The sequence below is a fragment of the Amblyraja radiata genome, chromosome 33, assembly GCF_010909765.2.
Source record: "Amblyraja radiata isolate CabotCenter1 chromosome 33, sAmbRad1.1.pri, whole genome shotgun sequence".
NCBI lineage: Eukaryota > Metazoa > Chordata > Chondrichthyes > Rajiformes > Rajidae > Amblyraja > Amblyraja radiata.
Genome location: NC_045988.1, coordinates 12,121,555 through 12,135,943, shown reverse-complemented (window position 1 = coordinate 12,135,943; position 14,389 = coordinate 12,121,555). Strand labels below are relative to the sequence as shown.

The following is a 14,389-nucleotide window of genomic DNA, read 5'->3' as shown; positions in this document are numbered from 1 at the left end:
TTCGATTTTCCAGCATTTGCAGTTCCTTCTTGAACAATAAATAAAATAGTAGATTGACACAAAAAGCTGGAGTAACTCAGCAGGACAGGCAGCATCGCTGGAGAGAAGGAATGGGCGACACTTCGGGTTGAGACCCTTCTTTAGACTGAGAGTCAGGGAAAGAGATATGAGAACAAGCACAGACTGGGCGATCGTTTCGCTGAACACCTTCGCTCAGTCCGCCTTGGCCTACGTGAGCTCCCGGTTGCCAATCACGTTAAATCCCCTTCCCATTCCCACACTGACCTTTCTTTCCTGGGCCTCCTCCACTTTCAGAGTGAGGCCAAACTCAAATTGGAGGAACAGCACCTCACATTTTGCTTGGGCAGCTTACAACCCAGCGGTATCAATATTGATTTCTCTTCGTGTTAACAGAATGGAAGTAAAAATGTCATTGTTCATATTTGGGACATTTATACTTAAGAGATACATTGTATGTATCCTTCGGCCACCGAGTCCATGCCGACCAGCGATCACCCCATACACTAGCACTATCAGACACACTAGGGACAATTTTGAATTACCAGAAGCCAAATAACTTACAAAACTGTATGTCTTTGCAGTGTGGGAGGAAACCGGAGCACTCGTGCAGACTCCATACAGACAGCACCCATTGTCAGGATCAAACCCGGGTGTCAGGCACTTTGAGGCAGCAACTTTACTGCTGCATGACTGTGCCGCCCTCATATTGACCGATGACTATAAAACACTTGACTCTTGACTCATGAAAGGAAAAGATCAGTAAAGCTTAATGTGGTCTCTTACTGTCTGAAGGAAGGAAAGTTGCATTGGGGGAAATAAAGAAATGGCAGAGAAATTAAACCATTATTCTGAATGTCTTCACAGAGGAAACTGCATCTAATGAAAGGTCCTAAACCTGTAACACTAATTCCATTAATCTCTCTCCACTGATGCTGATTTACCCGCTGCGTGTTTCGACATGCACTTACTTTTCAGCCTTTAAATACAGTGGGAGTAGGGTTTGCCCGGTTGCAACCTGCATTGACATGGGAGTGTGTTATTAAAAGGAGAACGAGAACTGGTCCTGACAGGCAAGAGGGTGAAAGGTTACCAAAGGTAGAGTTCATCTCACAATCAGATCAACAATCGATCGATCAATTGATCAAACGATAAAATCAATCAGTCTTCCTAATGAATGATAGGCCCGGCTGGAAGGGTCAAGTGATCCATTCCTACCCATTCACATATTTTTTAATGATTTATTGTATTTTATTTCTGTTTAAGTAACCAAAAGGGGTGGCACAGTGGAGCAGTCAGTAGAGCTGCTGCCTCACAGCATTGGAGACCTGGGTTTCAATCCTGACCTTAGCCTCTGTCTGTGTGAAGTTTGCACGCTCTCCCTGTGACCGCATGAGGCTTCCCTGTTTCCCCCCACATCCCAAAGGCTGTGTGGCTCGGTAGGTTAATTTTCCTTTGTAAATTGCCCCTCAGTGTGTGGGTGAGGGTTAGAATGTGACGGAAGTTGATGAGAATCGGGAGAGAATAAAATGTATGGAAAACTGTAGATTGTCGGCTCAATGGCCCGAAGAGTCTTGTTTCAATGCTGTATGACTCGCAATCTAATTGCAAGGAACCCCAAACACAGAGTCAGCACCAGCCACGGGCTTTCAGAATACAGAGTGTTACTGTAGTAGAAGTGGGCCAGATTTCAAACAACATGAGAAGGAGTACAGGAAGAAGATAGTGAGCTGAGTTCCATGACGTCAATATACCAACCTCTCCCTCAATGTCAACAAAACATTGATTTGAGAAAGTGGGTGGAGTACACACACTAATCATTAGAATGGTGCTGAAATGGAGATTCACATGAGCTTCAAGTTCCGAGGTGCAAATATCGCCGACAGTTTGTACTAGTCCAACCCATTGACACATTGACTTTACAGCCAAGATAGCACAGCAATGCCTCTACTTCCTCAGAAATGCGACGTGTCTCCAACAGCTCTTATCAATTTTACAGATTCACCACAGAGAACTTCCCATTGGGATGTATAACAGCCCTGCCCAAGACAGCAAGAAATTGCAGAGAATTATGAACAGCCTAGTCCATCACCCAAACCAGCCTCCCCCATTGTCATCGATTCCATCTACACCATGTTAGAAACATAGAAGCATAGAAAATAAGTGCAGGAGTAGGCCATTCGGCCCTTCGAGCCAGCAATGTGATCATAGCTGATCATCCAGAATCAGTACCCTGTTTCTGCTTTCTCCACATATCTCTTGATTCCATTAGCCCTAAGAGCCACATCCAACTCTCTTGAATCCATCTAGTGAATTGGCCTTCACTGCCGTCTGTGGCGGAGAATTCCACAGATTCACAACTCTCTGGGTGAAAAAGATTTTCCTCATCTCAATCTTAAATGGCCTACCCCTTATTCTTAAACTGTGACCCCTGGTTCTGGACTCCCCCAACATTGGGAACATTTTTTCCTGCATCTAGCCTGCCCAATCCATTAATAATTGTATGTGTTTCTATAAGATCCCCTCTCATCCTTCTAAATTCCAGTGAATTTAAGCCCAGTCGATCCATTCTTTCATCGTATGTCAGTCCCGCCATCCTGGGATTGAACCTGGTGAACCAACGCTGAACTCCCTCAATAGCAAGAATGTCCTTCCTCAAACTAAGAGACCAAAACTGCACGCAATAATCCAGGTGCGGTCTCACCAGGTTCCCGTACAACTGCAGTAGGACCTCCTTGCTCCTATACTCAAATTCTCTTGTTATAAAGGCCAACATGCCATTTGCTTTCTTCACTACCTGCTGTACCTGCATGATTACTTTCAGTGACTGATGCACAAGGACACCCAGGTCTCGTTGCACCTCCTCTTTTCCTAATCTGAAACCACTCAGATAATAATCTGCTTTCTTGTTCTTCGCCACCAAATTGGATAACCTCACATTTACCCACATTATATTGCATCTGCCCAATCACCCAACACATCCAAGTCACCCTGCAGCCTCATAGCATCCTCATCGGTAGAGCAGCCAACATAATCAAGTGTTACTCACATCAGTCATTCTCTCTTCTCCCCTCACCTGTCAGGCATAAGATACAACTTGAAAGCACATAGAACCAGATTCAGGAATAGCTTCTTCCCCGTGATTCAAGTGCTCTCCCGAGTTTAAAAAAAAATCAAACTCGTGGTAAGCACACAGAATGTACGTAGCGGGTACGTCGGAGCTCGGGTACATCTCTTAGCGGCTCGTAATGCTAAGGTAGGTACTCGGGAAACGCGATAAGCTCGGGAAGACTCGTGAAGATTTATCCACATGTTGAAAAATGTCCACGAGAGCCCCGAGTACCGACGAGCGGCCATTACTGTAAATCTCCGAGTTCGAATCAGGGCAAACTCGGGAGAACTCTTTGAATGAACTCGTACAGTGGTACGGGGCTTTTAGGATGCATTCTTGATCTTACAATCTACTTTGTTGCGGCTCTTTCACTTGTTTCAAGTCTGCCTTTTCTCTGTAACTGTAAAACATATATTCTGTACTCTTATTTATTTTCTCTTTTGCACTACCTGATGGACACATGTCTGGTATAATTTGCCTGGATAGTGTGCAAAACAAAGTTTTTCACCGTATCTCGTGACAATAATAATAAACTAATAATAGAAAGGACATATCAAAGGTGTCTGGAGGCACAAGAGTCTGCAGACGCTGGAATCCGGAGCAAAAATTAAGTGCTGGAGGTCAGGCAGCATCTGTGGAGGGAATGGACAGACCCTTTATCAGGCGTTGCTGCTGCAGTATTGCTTTGCTGACAGCAGGTGGCGATGTAGACTACATCAACTCATAAAGGGATCATCAGCGCCCTCTGCTGTGCCACAATATATTGATGGTAGTTGGCCACCATTTTGAGGTGATGTTATTGACTTTAGACTTTTTTGGTTGATGCCTTCTAAGATGGAGAACTCCCACCCCTGCAGGTGTTTTGCTCTCAATCAATTTGGAGCTTGAACCAAAATGAGATGTAACTTGACTTACTGCCGGATTCTGGAATCCGTCCCGTTCAGTTAATCAGAAAACAGGACTGTGTGGGAACCTCCAGCAATTAAAGATTAATCTCTCGGGAGCTGCTGCTATTAAAAAAATGGAAGTAAATCAAGGGAAAAGTGAAAATAAAATGACCCAAATGTGTAGGGTCATTAATAGTGAAAAGTGTTTTACAAGAGGAATTCGGTATCAATTTTACACTGGCCACCATGAAGTAATATTAAGTCAGAGATAAACAAAAATTTAAAATATATATTTTCTGAAGTGTCTTAAAAGAGGAGTGGGGGTGGAGGGATTTGAGGAATTTTGGAGTTTGAAGTCTTGAGGCATCGGGAGAGGATGGGGGTGGGATAGAGGTAAATGGTTAAGGAAAGTGGCCAGAATGGGAGGAGAGGTTGTTCATGCGTGCTCAGGGGCTGCAGGAGCAAGATCACAGAGGGATGTGGAAGCAAGGAGGTTGTTTTGAAAGCTGAGGTCTAATGCTACACGGGATAATGTAGGCCAGCGAACACAGGTGCAACAGGGTAAAGAGGGTCAGAAATGAGTTCAGATACAGGCAGAGAAGTTCAATGAAACAATGAAAAATAATAAACTGCAGGTGTCAGAAATCTGAAGTACAACCAGAAAATGCTGCAAACACTCAGCAGGTTACACACCGTCTATGGAGAGAGAAGTAGACTTATGTTTCAGATCAAAGATGGTCTGAACAGTACCGGGAAAGGATAGAAGTCAAATGTGTTTTCACTTGTAACTTTAAGCACATTTGTTGACCAACTGAACTTAGATCTGATGAAAGATCTAGGATTTGAAATGTTAACTTAGTTTTTCTCTCTCCACAGATGCTGCCTGAGCTGCATCTCAAAGTTTCCTACTAACTTTCACCAGCAATCTACTTCCCCATATGCCCATTACCCGCCTCCAGATTCTAGTACTCCACTTACACACTACGGACATTTAATCTACCAACCTGCATGTCTTTGGGATGTGGGAGGAAACCACAGCACCGCACGGTTCCATGGAGAATGCGCAGACCAGGATCGAAAGAAGGAATGGATAATACATTAATGCATAATCCTTCCAGTATTATGTTTGCAATGTTTTTGTGGGGCACAAGAGATGGCATTGGTCTGGAAGGAGCCTGGAGATGTCTCCTTAGGTTGGAGGGTACTTCAAGGTCTCAGAGCCTGTTTGCCACAGATCTCAAAGCATTCCTGTTCTAATAATCGTCACTCCAAACCGAGCTCTCTACTTGATGATTTCCCTCTGCCCTCTACCCCTCTCCTCCCTCACCCCCCTCTCCCTTCCTCTGGCACCTCTCGTACCATCTCCATCCCTTCTAATTCCTCTCTTCAGACTTGCTTTCATGCCCTCTCCATCTAAAACGGGTTCCGTTAAACCAACACTATCCTTCAGTTAGATCTAAATCTATAGCTCACTGCAGGCTCCATTACTTGAGATTTGTCGATGTAAGTTTAAAGAGTTAGAAGGTAATGCTTGATTCGGAAGTCGGGATGGAAACTGTACACCGCGGGGGATGTCGACTTGTGGCTTTGTGCGTGTTGTTGAGAAGCTGCACACAAGGCCGCAGTGGGTGAAGGCAGTTGTTTCTCTCCGTTTCCTGTTCGATGTTGAGCACTCCAGCAGCATTCAGCTGCGTGAGAGTCAGTCACACAGTTTGGGCCAGGCCACAGTCTTCTGATTGCCTTCCATAGAAAAAGTAAAACAGCATCAGGACATCGTGATCCCCGTGGATATGGGAGCAAAGATGTTGTGGGCGCTCTCTGGAATTGTCATTGCTGCAACCTTGCAGTGGCTGGGTGAGTTCAACTTTCATTGCACACGAGGTATAGGCAAAGTCTGTGCAGGGTTACTGATGTACTTTGTTAAGTGATATTTAAGCTTCGAGAGAGGGGTTGTGGGGTGAAGCCACATGGCGGACAAATGCTGGAGGTATCTGCCTCGAGGGAGTGTTCCACCAACAGTCAGACCATCTTTCCAGCGAAATACAAAACCAAGGCGTTGATACTGCAGATGCTGGTTTACACAAAAGGACAAGAAAATGCTGGAGTAATTGAGTGGGTCGGGTAGCATCACTGTAGATTATGAATAGGTGACGTTTTCGGTTGGGACCCTGCTTCTTAGGGACCTGAAATAAGAAGGGTCCCATCCAGAAATGTCACCTATCCGTGTCCTCGGGAGATGCTGCCTGACCTGCCGAGCTACTCCAGCACTTTGTATCCTTTTGTTTCACAAAGCCAAGGCTTCTGCTCCCCTCTCATCACCATGCCAAAGTGGCGCAGGTGGTAATGTTGCTAGCTCATAGCTCCATTCTTCCCTTTGAGAGGTATTAAGGGATCTGGGGAAGTGGCACAGAAGAGAAGATGAGGCTGGGGTCAGAGCAAGCAAGATCATCTTGAATGGCCGAGTGGCCAACCCCTGCTGCAATTTCCATTCCATTACAATCCTGGTCTGCACGTTCTCCATGGGACCATATAGTGCTGTGGTTTCCTCCCACATCCCAAAGACATGCAGGTTAGTGGATTAAATGTTTGCATTAGATTGTCCGTAGTGTGTAGCGGAGTGCTAGAATCTGGAGGCAGTTAATGGGCATATAGGGAAGTAAATTACCGTGGAAAGTTGGTGAGAAATGGGCTTTCTCCGCCAACCTGTAAAGACTTGGGTTAAAATTGCCTCCTCCAGCATACGGGGAAGCTGAGAGTTGCCCCACTGTCCATATTTAGCAACAACAAATCTTGGAGGACATTAGATAAAAAAAATAAGCATGGGTTTTACAGAGCTGTGGTAGAAGGCGAGTAGACCAGAGTTGAGAAGACATTAAAAAGATTAGCGGGGAACGTAGTTGCCTTCTAAGCTGCCGACCCTTTAATCCCAACACAATGGCAATTGGCTGCTGACAAGAATGACTTCTTGCTCCTTGGACAAATGACCATTTGGCTATTTGATTCTGTTTTCACTGTGCCCACAGGCAGAATGCTCTTGATCAAACTACTCTCCGTGTACAAATGTTTTTCCTCATAACCCCCTGATTCTTTGCCGAAGTCATTGAATCTGTTTCACTTGTCCCTGAAGCTTTTATTAATGGGCAGAATTTATGGATCTAATCATTTTGGTTTTTATATTCCAAAATTGATATCCATTTATTCAAAAATATTTAATTGAAAATATAATTAAGAACTTATTCTTCTGTTATTGCAAAGATTATAAAACAGCAGATCATTTGGTCCACCAATAAATATAGGTGGCCATACTCCAGAGGTACCTCTTCCTGTGCTCCTGAATCCATGAGAATTGTTATTGGCTTCCATAACATTCAAGCACTTTTGATTTTGAACTCTGAAGGATGTTTAGGTATTAGCATTTATTTTCTGGAAATATTCGAAATACAAATATCTTTTGGATGGGCAGGAACGATTTAGAAGGAGTTGAGCCAAAAGTGAGCAAATGGGATGGGGCATCTTGGTTTGTTTGGATGAGTTGGGCCAAAGGGCCTGTTTCAGTGATGTTTGACTATGACTTTATCTTTTGACAATTTGAACAAGAAACTTCATGGCAGTTTACTGAGCGGCAACATTTTGTTAACGTATTTTGTATATTTTACATTTCCTCTCCCAAAGGTGTCAAAGATTTAGATAATGTGTTGTGTTTCTTCAAGTCAATCCCTGGAGGGTTATAGTGGTTGTTGCTGAGCCCCTCAGGCTTATTCCCTCTCCCGAGCTCAATACGTATCGAGGTCGACCCAGTCCTGAAACACACCAACCAACACACGCCCCCAACCAACACATGCCAACCAACGCACGCCAAGCAACACACGCCACCCAACACACACCACCCAACACAGCAGCTCAGTCCCAAAAGCAGGCTCACCTTGACAGCACCCCATCCAATATGCACCCAAGCCGACAGAATCCAAACCCACGCTGTACCCCATCCTTAAACCTCTACAGGTAGCACAGTAGAAATAGAAATTAATGTAGCTGAATAAAATGAAATGTTAATTGTATTGGAAGATCAAGGACTATACATCTTGTGTTCTAGTCATTGTTATTTTCTCTTTCCACAGGAGTCGCAGCACAAACAGATAGTGAGTAAAATCTACTTTAAAATAGATTTTTGAAGTTAAACACCATCAATTGTTGATTTATGAGAAGACACTTATATAATGGAAAATATTACTGTACTCATTCATAATTTTGGTTTTCTTTGGCAGCTTCTTTGGCACCTTATGTGACAGTTGCAGGGACTACTGTCACTTTAATATGTCCCTTGGTTGAAGGAAAGAAACGTGAATGGTTTAAGAAGCTGAAATCAGGCACAGATTCAGATCTTCAAAGCGAGGAGTCAAACTATGTTATAAAAGAGTTCACCGATTCCAATAACGGCGAGTATTATTGTAAGGATGGTGCTGCCACATACAGCTTCTACATCCGAGCCAAAGGTAAATGATGATCAGTGGAATGAAATAAACAAGAGAATTAAAGTAACTCTCAAGTCAAGTCAAGTCACTTTTATTTCTATAGCACATTTAAAAAACAACTCTCATTGACCAAAGTGCTTTACACTGGTGGAGGTACAGGTACTAACGTTACACAACTGTTAGTGCTGTTGGTTTAAAAGTCTTTCCAGCAAAAACTGGCAGAATTTGGAAAGCTGTGACAGGTGCTCCTTCTCTCCAGCCAATCTAACTCATGCATTCTGGTCTTGCCCCAAACATGGTGACTACTGGGCAGTGGTTTTTAAAACCATCAGTGAAGTCCTTGAGATGACAGTGAGACCTTGCCCGCTTGTAGCTGTATTTGGTGTAGCAGATAAAACCTTGGGTTTAAACACAACCCAATCTGATATCATTACATTTACATCACTTTTGGCCCGTAGGAGAATCTTGCTGGTCTGGAAATCTACTACTCCTCCATCTGCTGCTGCTTGGCTGGAGGATGTGATGTTTTTTTTAAGGCTAGAAAAGATTAAATTCACATTGAGGGGGTCTGTGAAAAAGTTTTATTTGAAATGGGAACTTTTTAAAATCATACTTTGAGGGTCTAAAGGAACTATCTATTGACTTAGGGCACTTGATAGTAAGTGGGGAGCCACCTTTATTCTGTTTTGTTACTTTATTATTGTTAAAATGTGCATTTGATTTTGTGATATATTTGTATTGTGAAAACATTAGCTGCCAAGGGGTGTTTAGGAAAGGTGGGTTAGGGTTATTTTGTTATTATTATTATTATTATTATTATTATTTATAAATTTAAAAAAATGGGGGGAAATGTAATGCCATACGTCAGATGTACTGTAATTTTTATCCCCCTCCAATAAAAATAAATAAATACATAAATAAAGAATTTGGAAACCTGAAATAAAAATAGAAAGTACTGCAATACTCACAGACTATTTCCAGTGTCTGCAGAAACAAGGAACTGCAGATAGTGGTTTACAAAGATAGTGCTGGAGTAACACGGCAGGTCAGGCAACATGGACAGGTGACTTTTCAGGTTGGGACTCTTCTGAAGAAGGGTCTGAAGAAGTGTCCCAACCTGAAACATCACTTATCTATCACTTATCCAGAAACCTGACCAGTTGAGCTACTCCAGTGCTTTCTGCCTATTTCCAGTGTCTCCTGGTGTTAGTTCAGTTTAAGGGACTTGATAAAAGGAACAAATTCACAATTTAATCCTCAGTCACAACCAGCCTCTATTAATTTGCCTCACACATCTCCGTTGACCCATTCCCCACTCTGCCTATGACATCTTGTTTCCCTCGCTCTGTACTCAGCCGAGTGATGGTGTTGATGCACGTGGGAACCCTAACATGAAGGTAAGCTCGATGACATGTGGATGTGTGGAATTGAACATCAACTCCAGAGACCAGATGCCAGGTGCTATTTTTCTGTGGTGTCAGTGCCGTGAGATTCTACATATCTGAGGTGTTGTTGAAATCTGCTAATATGAGGCACCATTTGTATTTGTACTTTGCATGTTCTGAATGCTGGATTGCTTCTCCTTCCCCCACAGTTTGTCAAGGCTGCATTGAACTCAACACAGGGTTGGTCATCGGTATCATCTGCGGCGATCTGTTCTTCACTCTCCTGGTGGCTGGGCTTGTCTACTGGTTTGCCAAGCAAAGAGGAGCAATCGCCAAAGGTTGGATTTGCCTTCACTGTGCACTCAAATAATAAAGATGTGTATGAAGGAACTGCAGATAGATGCTGGTTTAAATCTGAAGAAGGGTCTCAACCTGAAACGTCACCTATTCCTTTTCTCCAGAGATGCTGCCTGTCCTGCTGTATTACTTGTATTTTGTCCATCTTCAGTGTAAACCAGCATCTGCAGTTCCTTCCTATACACCTATCTGGGACTGTTTAATGGGATTGAGTAAAGAGAGCTTTACTGTTGTAGTGTGACCAGTGCAGAAGAGCCATGGAAGAGTTTGATGCATCGGTGTGGAGGAAGCTTTAGTACCTACATCTAACCTATGAGTAGTTTGGTTTAGTTTATTGTCACGTGTACTGAGGTACAGTGAAAAACATTTTTGTTGTGTGCTATCCAGTCAGCGGAAAGACTAGACAAAATACAAGGTAGACAAAAGTGCTGGAGAAACTCAGCGGGTGCGGCAGCATCTATGGAGCGAAGGAAATAGGCAACGTTGCCTATTTCCTTCGCTCCATAGATGCTGCCACATCTGTTGATTTTCCAGCATCTGCAGTTCCTTCTTAAATACATAATACAATCAAGCCGTCCACAGTGTACAGACACAGGATAAAGGGAATAACATTTAGCGCAAGATAAAGTCCAGTAAAGTCCGATTAAGGATAGTCCGAGGGTTTCCAATGAGATAGCTGCTAGGTCAGGACCGCTCTCGAGTTGGTGATCGGGTGGTTCAGTTGCCTGATAACAGCTGGGAAGAAACTGTCATATGAAAGCTGAAGGTGTGTTTGTCTTTGGAGTGCGGATGGAAATTTAATCTGTGTATATTCCTGAACTGGGAATGTCTGACAGGGACACTGAGGAAGGAACTTTAACCTGTATCCTATCTATGTAGCAGCTGTTCTAGGAGGGTCTTGATGGAACACGGTCGATGCTAGTTGTCTTTGTTTTTCTTGCCAGTACAGACATTGCCTGCCTATATTAACTATTCTTCTGTTTTCCCGTCCAGATTTCCGTCCACTTGAACCTGCCTATCCACCGAGTCGCCCACCACCCACGGCTCCGGCAAATCAGAGTGAATACGCGGTAAAGTCTTACAAATTAACCTATCCTCCATCATTGGTGAAGGTCATTGGTGTACCTGGTTATTTATCAACTCCATTTGAGGGCATTGGCTTTAAAACGTATTTGGTGGAACTCCACACCATATCTTATACGATGGATACACAACAAGACTCCTTCTATCTCCCCTGGTCAAACCCATTCCATGCTATGGTTTTAGTCTGTTGAACTCAGTATCCTTGGCTCAACGAGTAGCATTCTTGCTTCTGAATCAGAAGGCTTTCGGTTCACGTCCCCACTCTTAAGACCGAAGCTCTTGGTCGATGCAACTGTGCAGTCCCAAGGGAACAGTGCACTCTCCCTGGGGAAGGTACTGGCCTAATACTAGAATGTCAAGTGCTAATGAAGTCTGTGCCGTCTGTAGGTCACCGCCAAGGTGGCATTATACACTCAGGGAACAGTCCAGAGGGAGCACTGCACTCAGGAGAAGGGGGTGGAGGGGGTAGTATTGGGTAGTACTGATGGGCTCTGCACACTAAGAAGGTCATCACTGAGGGACCGATGATCCCCTCAGGTGGCTGATCTAAGGGAGCATTAAGATCTTGAAGCGACCATACTTCCTAAAAAATGCTGAATATTCAACATGGTCCCATCTGCCCTCCAAGATGGGTGTGGAGGTTTCCATGGTAATATCTATGAGAGAGCTGAGCAATTGTCCCTGCTGCCCTTGATGATATTTATCCTGCACGCAAAATGATTAAAACGGATTAACTGCTCATTTTCTCATTGCTATATTTTAGCATCTTGCTTTGCAAAATTCAACCTCAACCTTGACTCCTCTGATGGGGTGGATACCAATGTAGCACAAGGCCTCAAATGGAAATTAATTACTGTCAATGGGAAAGTGGCAGGGATTTGGGAAATGAAGTTAACTAGATTGCTCCACTAATGAAATGACATCGACAATATGAGCTGAATGGCCTCTTTTATGTTGAAATGTTCTGTGAGCATGACCTTGTCTCTTGCTCTGCCTTAAATGCCTCCCCCTCAGTTATTCCCTCCCTACCATACATTCCCTCTCCTCCACCTCTCCCTCCCATCTTTCCCAATCGCTCCATATCTTCCTTCCCTTCTTACACACACACCCCCTTTTTTCCCTCTCCTCCTTCCCATTCCCTCCCACTTTTCCTATCTCCTGCCTCACCTTTCCCTGTCATTCCGTATCCTCCCACTTTCTCTTCCCTCTTCCCTCTGTTCAGCCGTGCTTGCTGCCACGTTTCCAATCACTGTTTATTTAAAATGGTCTTCATAAAGTTGATTCCCGGTTTTGATTTGATCTTTGTGTCTTTCAGCCGATCAAAAGTGGACAACGGGACGTTTATGACAAGTTGCAAAGACGTTGACTGCAAAGACATTTAAAGAAATGGAGTCTCCTTTTCTCTATTGCCAGTATTCCTGTACTCTCCTCCCTTCAGTAGCTGGGCTACATTTCAGCTGTCCCACTGCCCTTTGATACACAAGTGCCTGCTCGTACGACTGTCAATATTGGGGCCATCACTAATGGCTGGATTTCAACAATTTCAACAAATCTCAACAATTCAAAATGATGCTGGCGACTTTTAACTGGTCCACAAATCTGCTGTTACTGTCTCTGCTCTATGGGAGATTTTTAGTTTCACCGGCTTCCCTGAAATCCCTCATCCCTGTAAAAATTCCTCTGGGCCCTTCCTATCCCACGGGCGTCATTTGCGCGTCACGCAGGTGGCACGCGAGGATTTTAAGCATCCCAAATTCCTGGGGCGCTGCGCGCTTCGCGCATCACTGCATACGCCAGCACGCCTCACCACGTGCCATGCGCGTGTCATGCCCGCCATGCGCGCGCCAACCAATTTTTAGGATGTCGCGTAAATGACGCGCAAATGGCACTAAAAGTGGGACAGGCCCTTTAGCCTTCAGAATCTTTTAGTGGGATGACCAGAACTGAGCACAATACCACAGATAAGGCCTGACTAACGTTTTATAATGGTGTGGTCTTATTACCTTGCTTTGTGCTTTGTGGCACTGCTTATAAACAAAGGGTGCCATTGCCCGTTTCTTTAATGGCCTCTGCTGGAGAAAGAATAATGTGGGCATCCGTCTGAGGATAATTGAAGTTTCTTTCTCAGAGGTGTTTCGCCTTGGCTGGATCTTGCAAGCTCATTGCTTTCACCATGGGCTTAGCTCACGCTTCAGCCCAGTTAGAATCTATGCCATTTTTAAACTAGTCCTTAAATGCATATTGTACCCAGCTGCTTAATGTAACCCCCAGGTCCCTTATTTAAATGTGTTTCTCCATAATCAGGTTACACAATTCTAGTACGTTTGTGCTATGTATCAGTGACAGTGTCACTAATCGTCATTTTGTTCCATGTTTTATAGTTTTAATAAAGGTAAAGGTCAAATCTGTAAAATTGTGTTTATTGTTGAACGAGGTTAAGGGTCCCGATCCGAAAAATCGCCTATCCATGTTCTCCAGCGATTCTGCCTGACCCGTAAGTTACCCCAGCACTGTGTTTTTTTTTTGTAAACCAGCATCTGCAGCTCCTTGTGAATGAGATTATTTGAGCGTTGGGTAGTCCCCAAATAGAGGAACACCAGCCACTTCCCCTGGGGATTCATGGACACCATATTTATTAACATCTTGGGGTCAGCTTTGAAACATGGAAACATGGAAAATAGGTGCAGGAGGAGGTCATTTGGCCCTTCGAGCCAGCACCGACATTCATTGTGATCATGGCTGATCATCCGCAATAAGTAACCTGTGCCTGCCTTCTACTCATATCCCCTGATTTTAAATTCATCCAGTGAATTGGCCTCCACTGCCTTCTGTGGCAGAGAATTCCACAAATTCACAACTCTCTGGGTGAAAAAGTTTTTTCTCATATCAGTTTTAAATGGCCTCCCCTTTATTCGTCGACAGTGGCCCCTGGTTCTGGACTCCTCCAACATTGGGAACATTTTTGCTGCATCTACATTGTCCAGTCCTTTTAAGTGGGACAGTTTTCGCATAGACCTGGGACAAGGGTAAGTGTATCACCTGACCCCTCAGAGTCGCCCCATCATCCACTCAACC

At 44.0% G+C, this 14,389-nt stretch overlaps 1 protein-coding gene across 2 annotated transcripts; it reads left to right on the top strand.

Moving 5' to 3' along the window:
* The first annotated feature begins 5,252 nt into the window (after positions 1–5,252).
* On the top strand, positions 5,253–13,721 carry cd3e (CD3e molecule). Of its 2 annotated transcripts, none has more exons than XM_033049727.1 (6): positions 5,253–5,871; positions 8,136–8,155; positions 8,294–8,510; positions 10,084–10,212; positions 11,225–11,301; positions 12,630–13,721. In XM_033049727.1, exons 1-6 carry the CDS (start codon positions 5,808–5,810, stop codon positions 12,678–12,680), a joined length of 558 nt encoding a protein of 185 aa, XP_032905618.1. In that variant the 5' UTR covers positions 5,253–5,807; the 3' UTR covers positions 12,681–13,721. The 2 variants fall into 2 exon arrangements, with proteins under 2 accessions (XP_032905618.1, XP_032905617.1); XM_033049726.1 differs by having other exon boundaries at positions 8,291–8,510.
* The last annotated feature ends 668 nt before the right edge of the window (positions 13,722–14,389 follow it).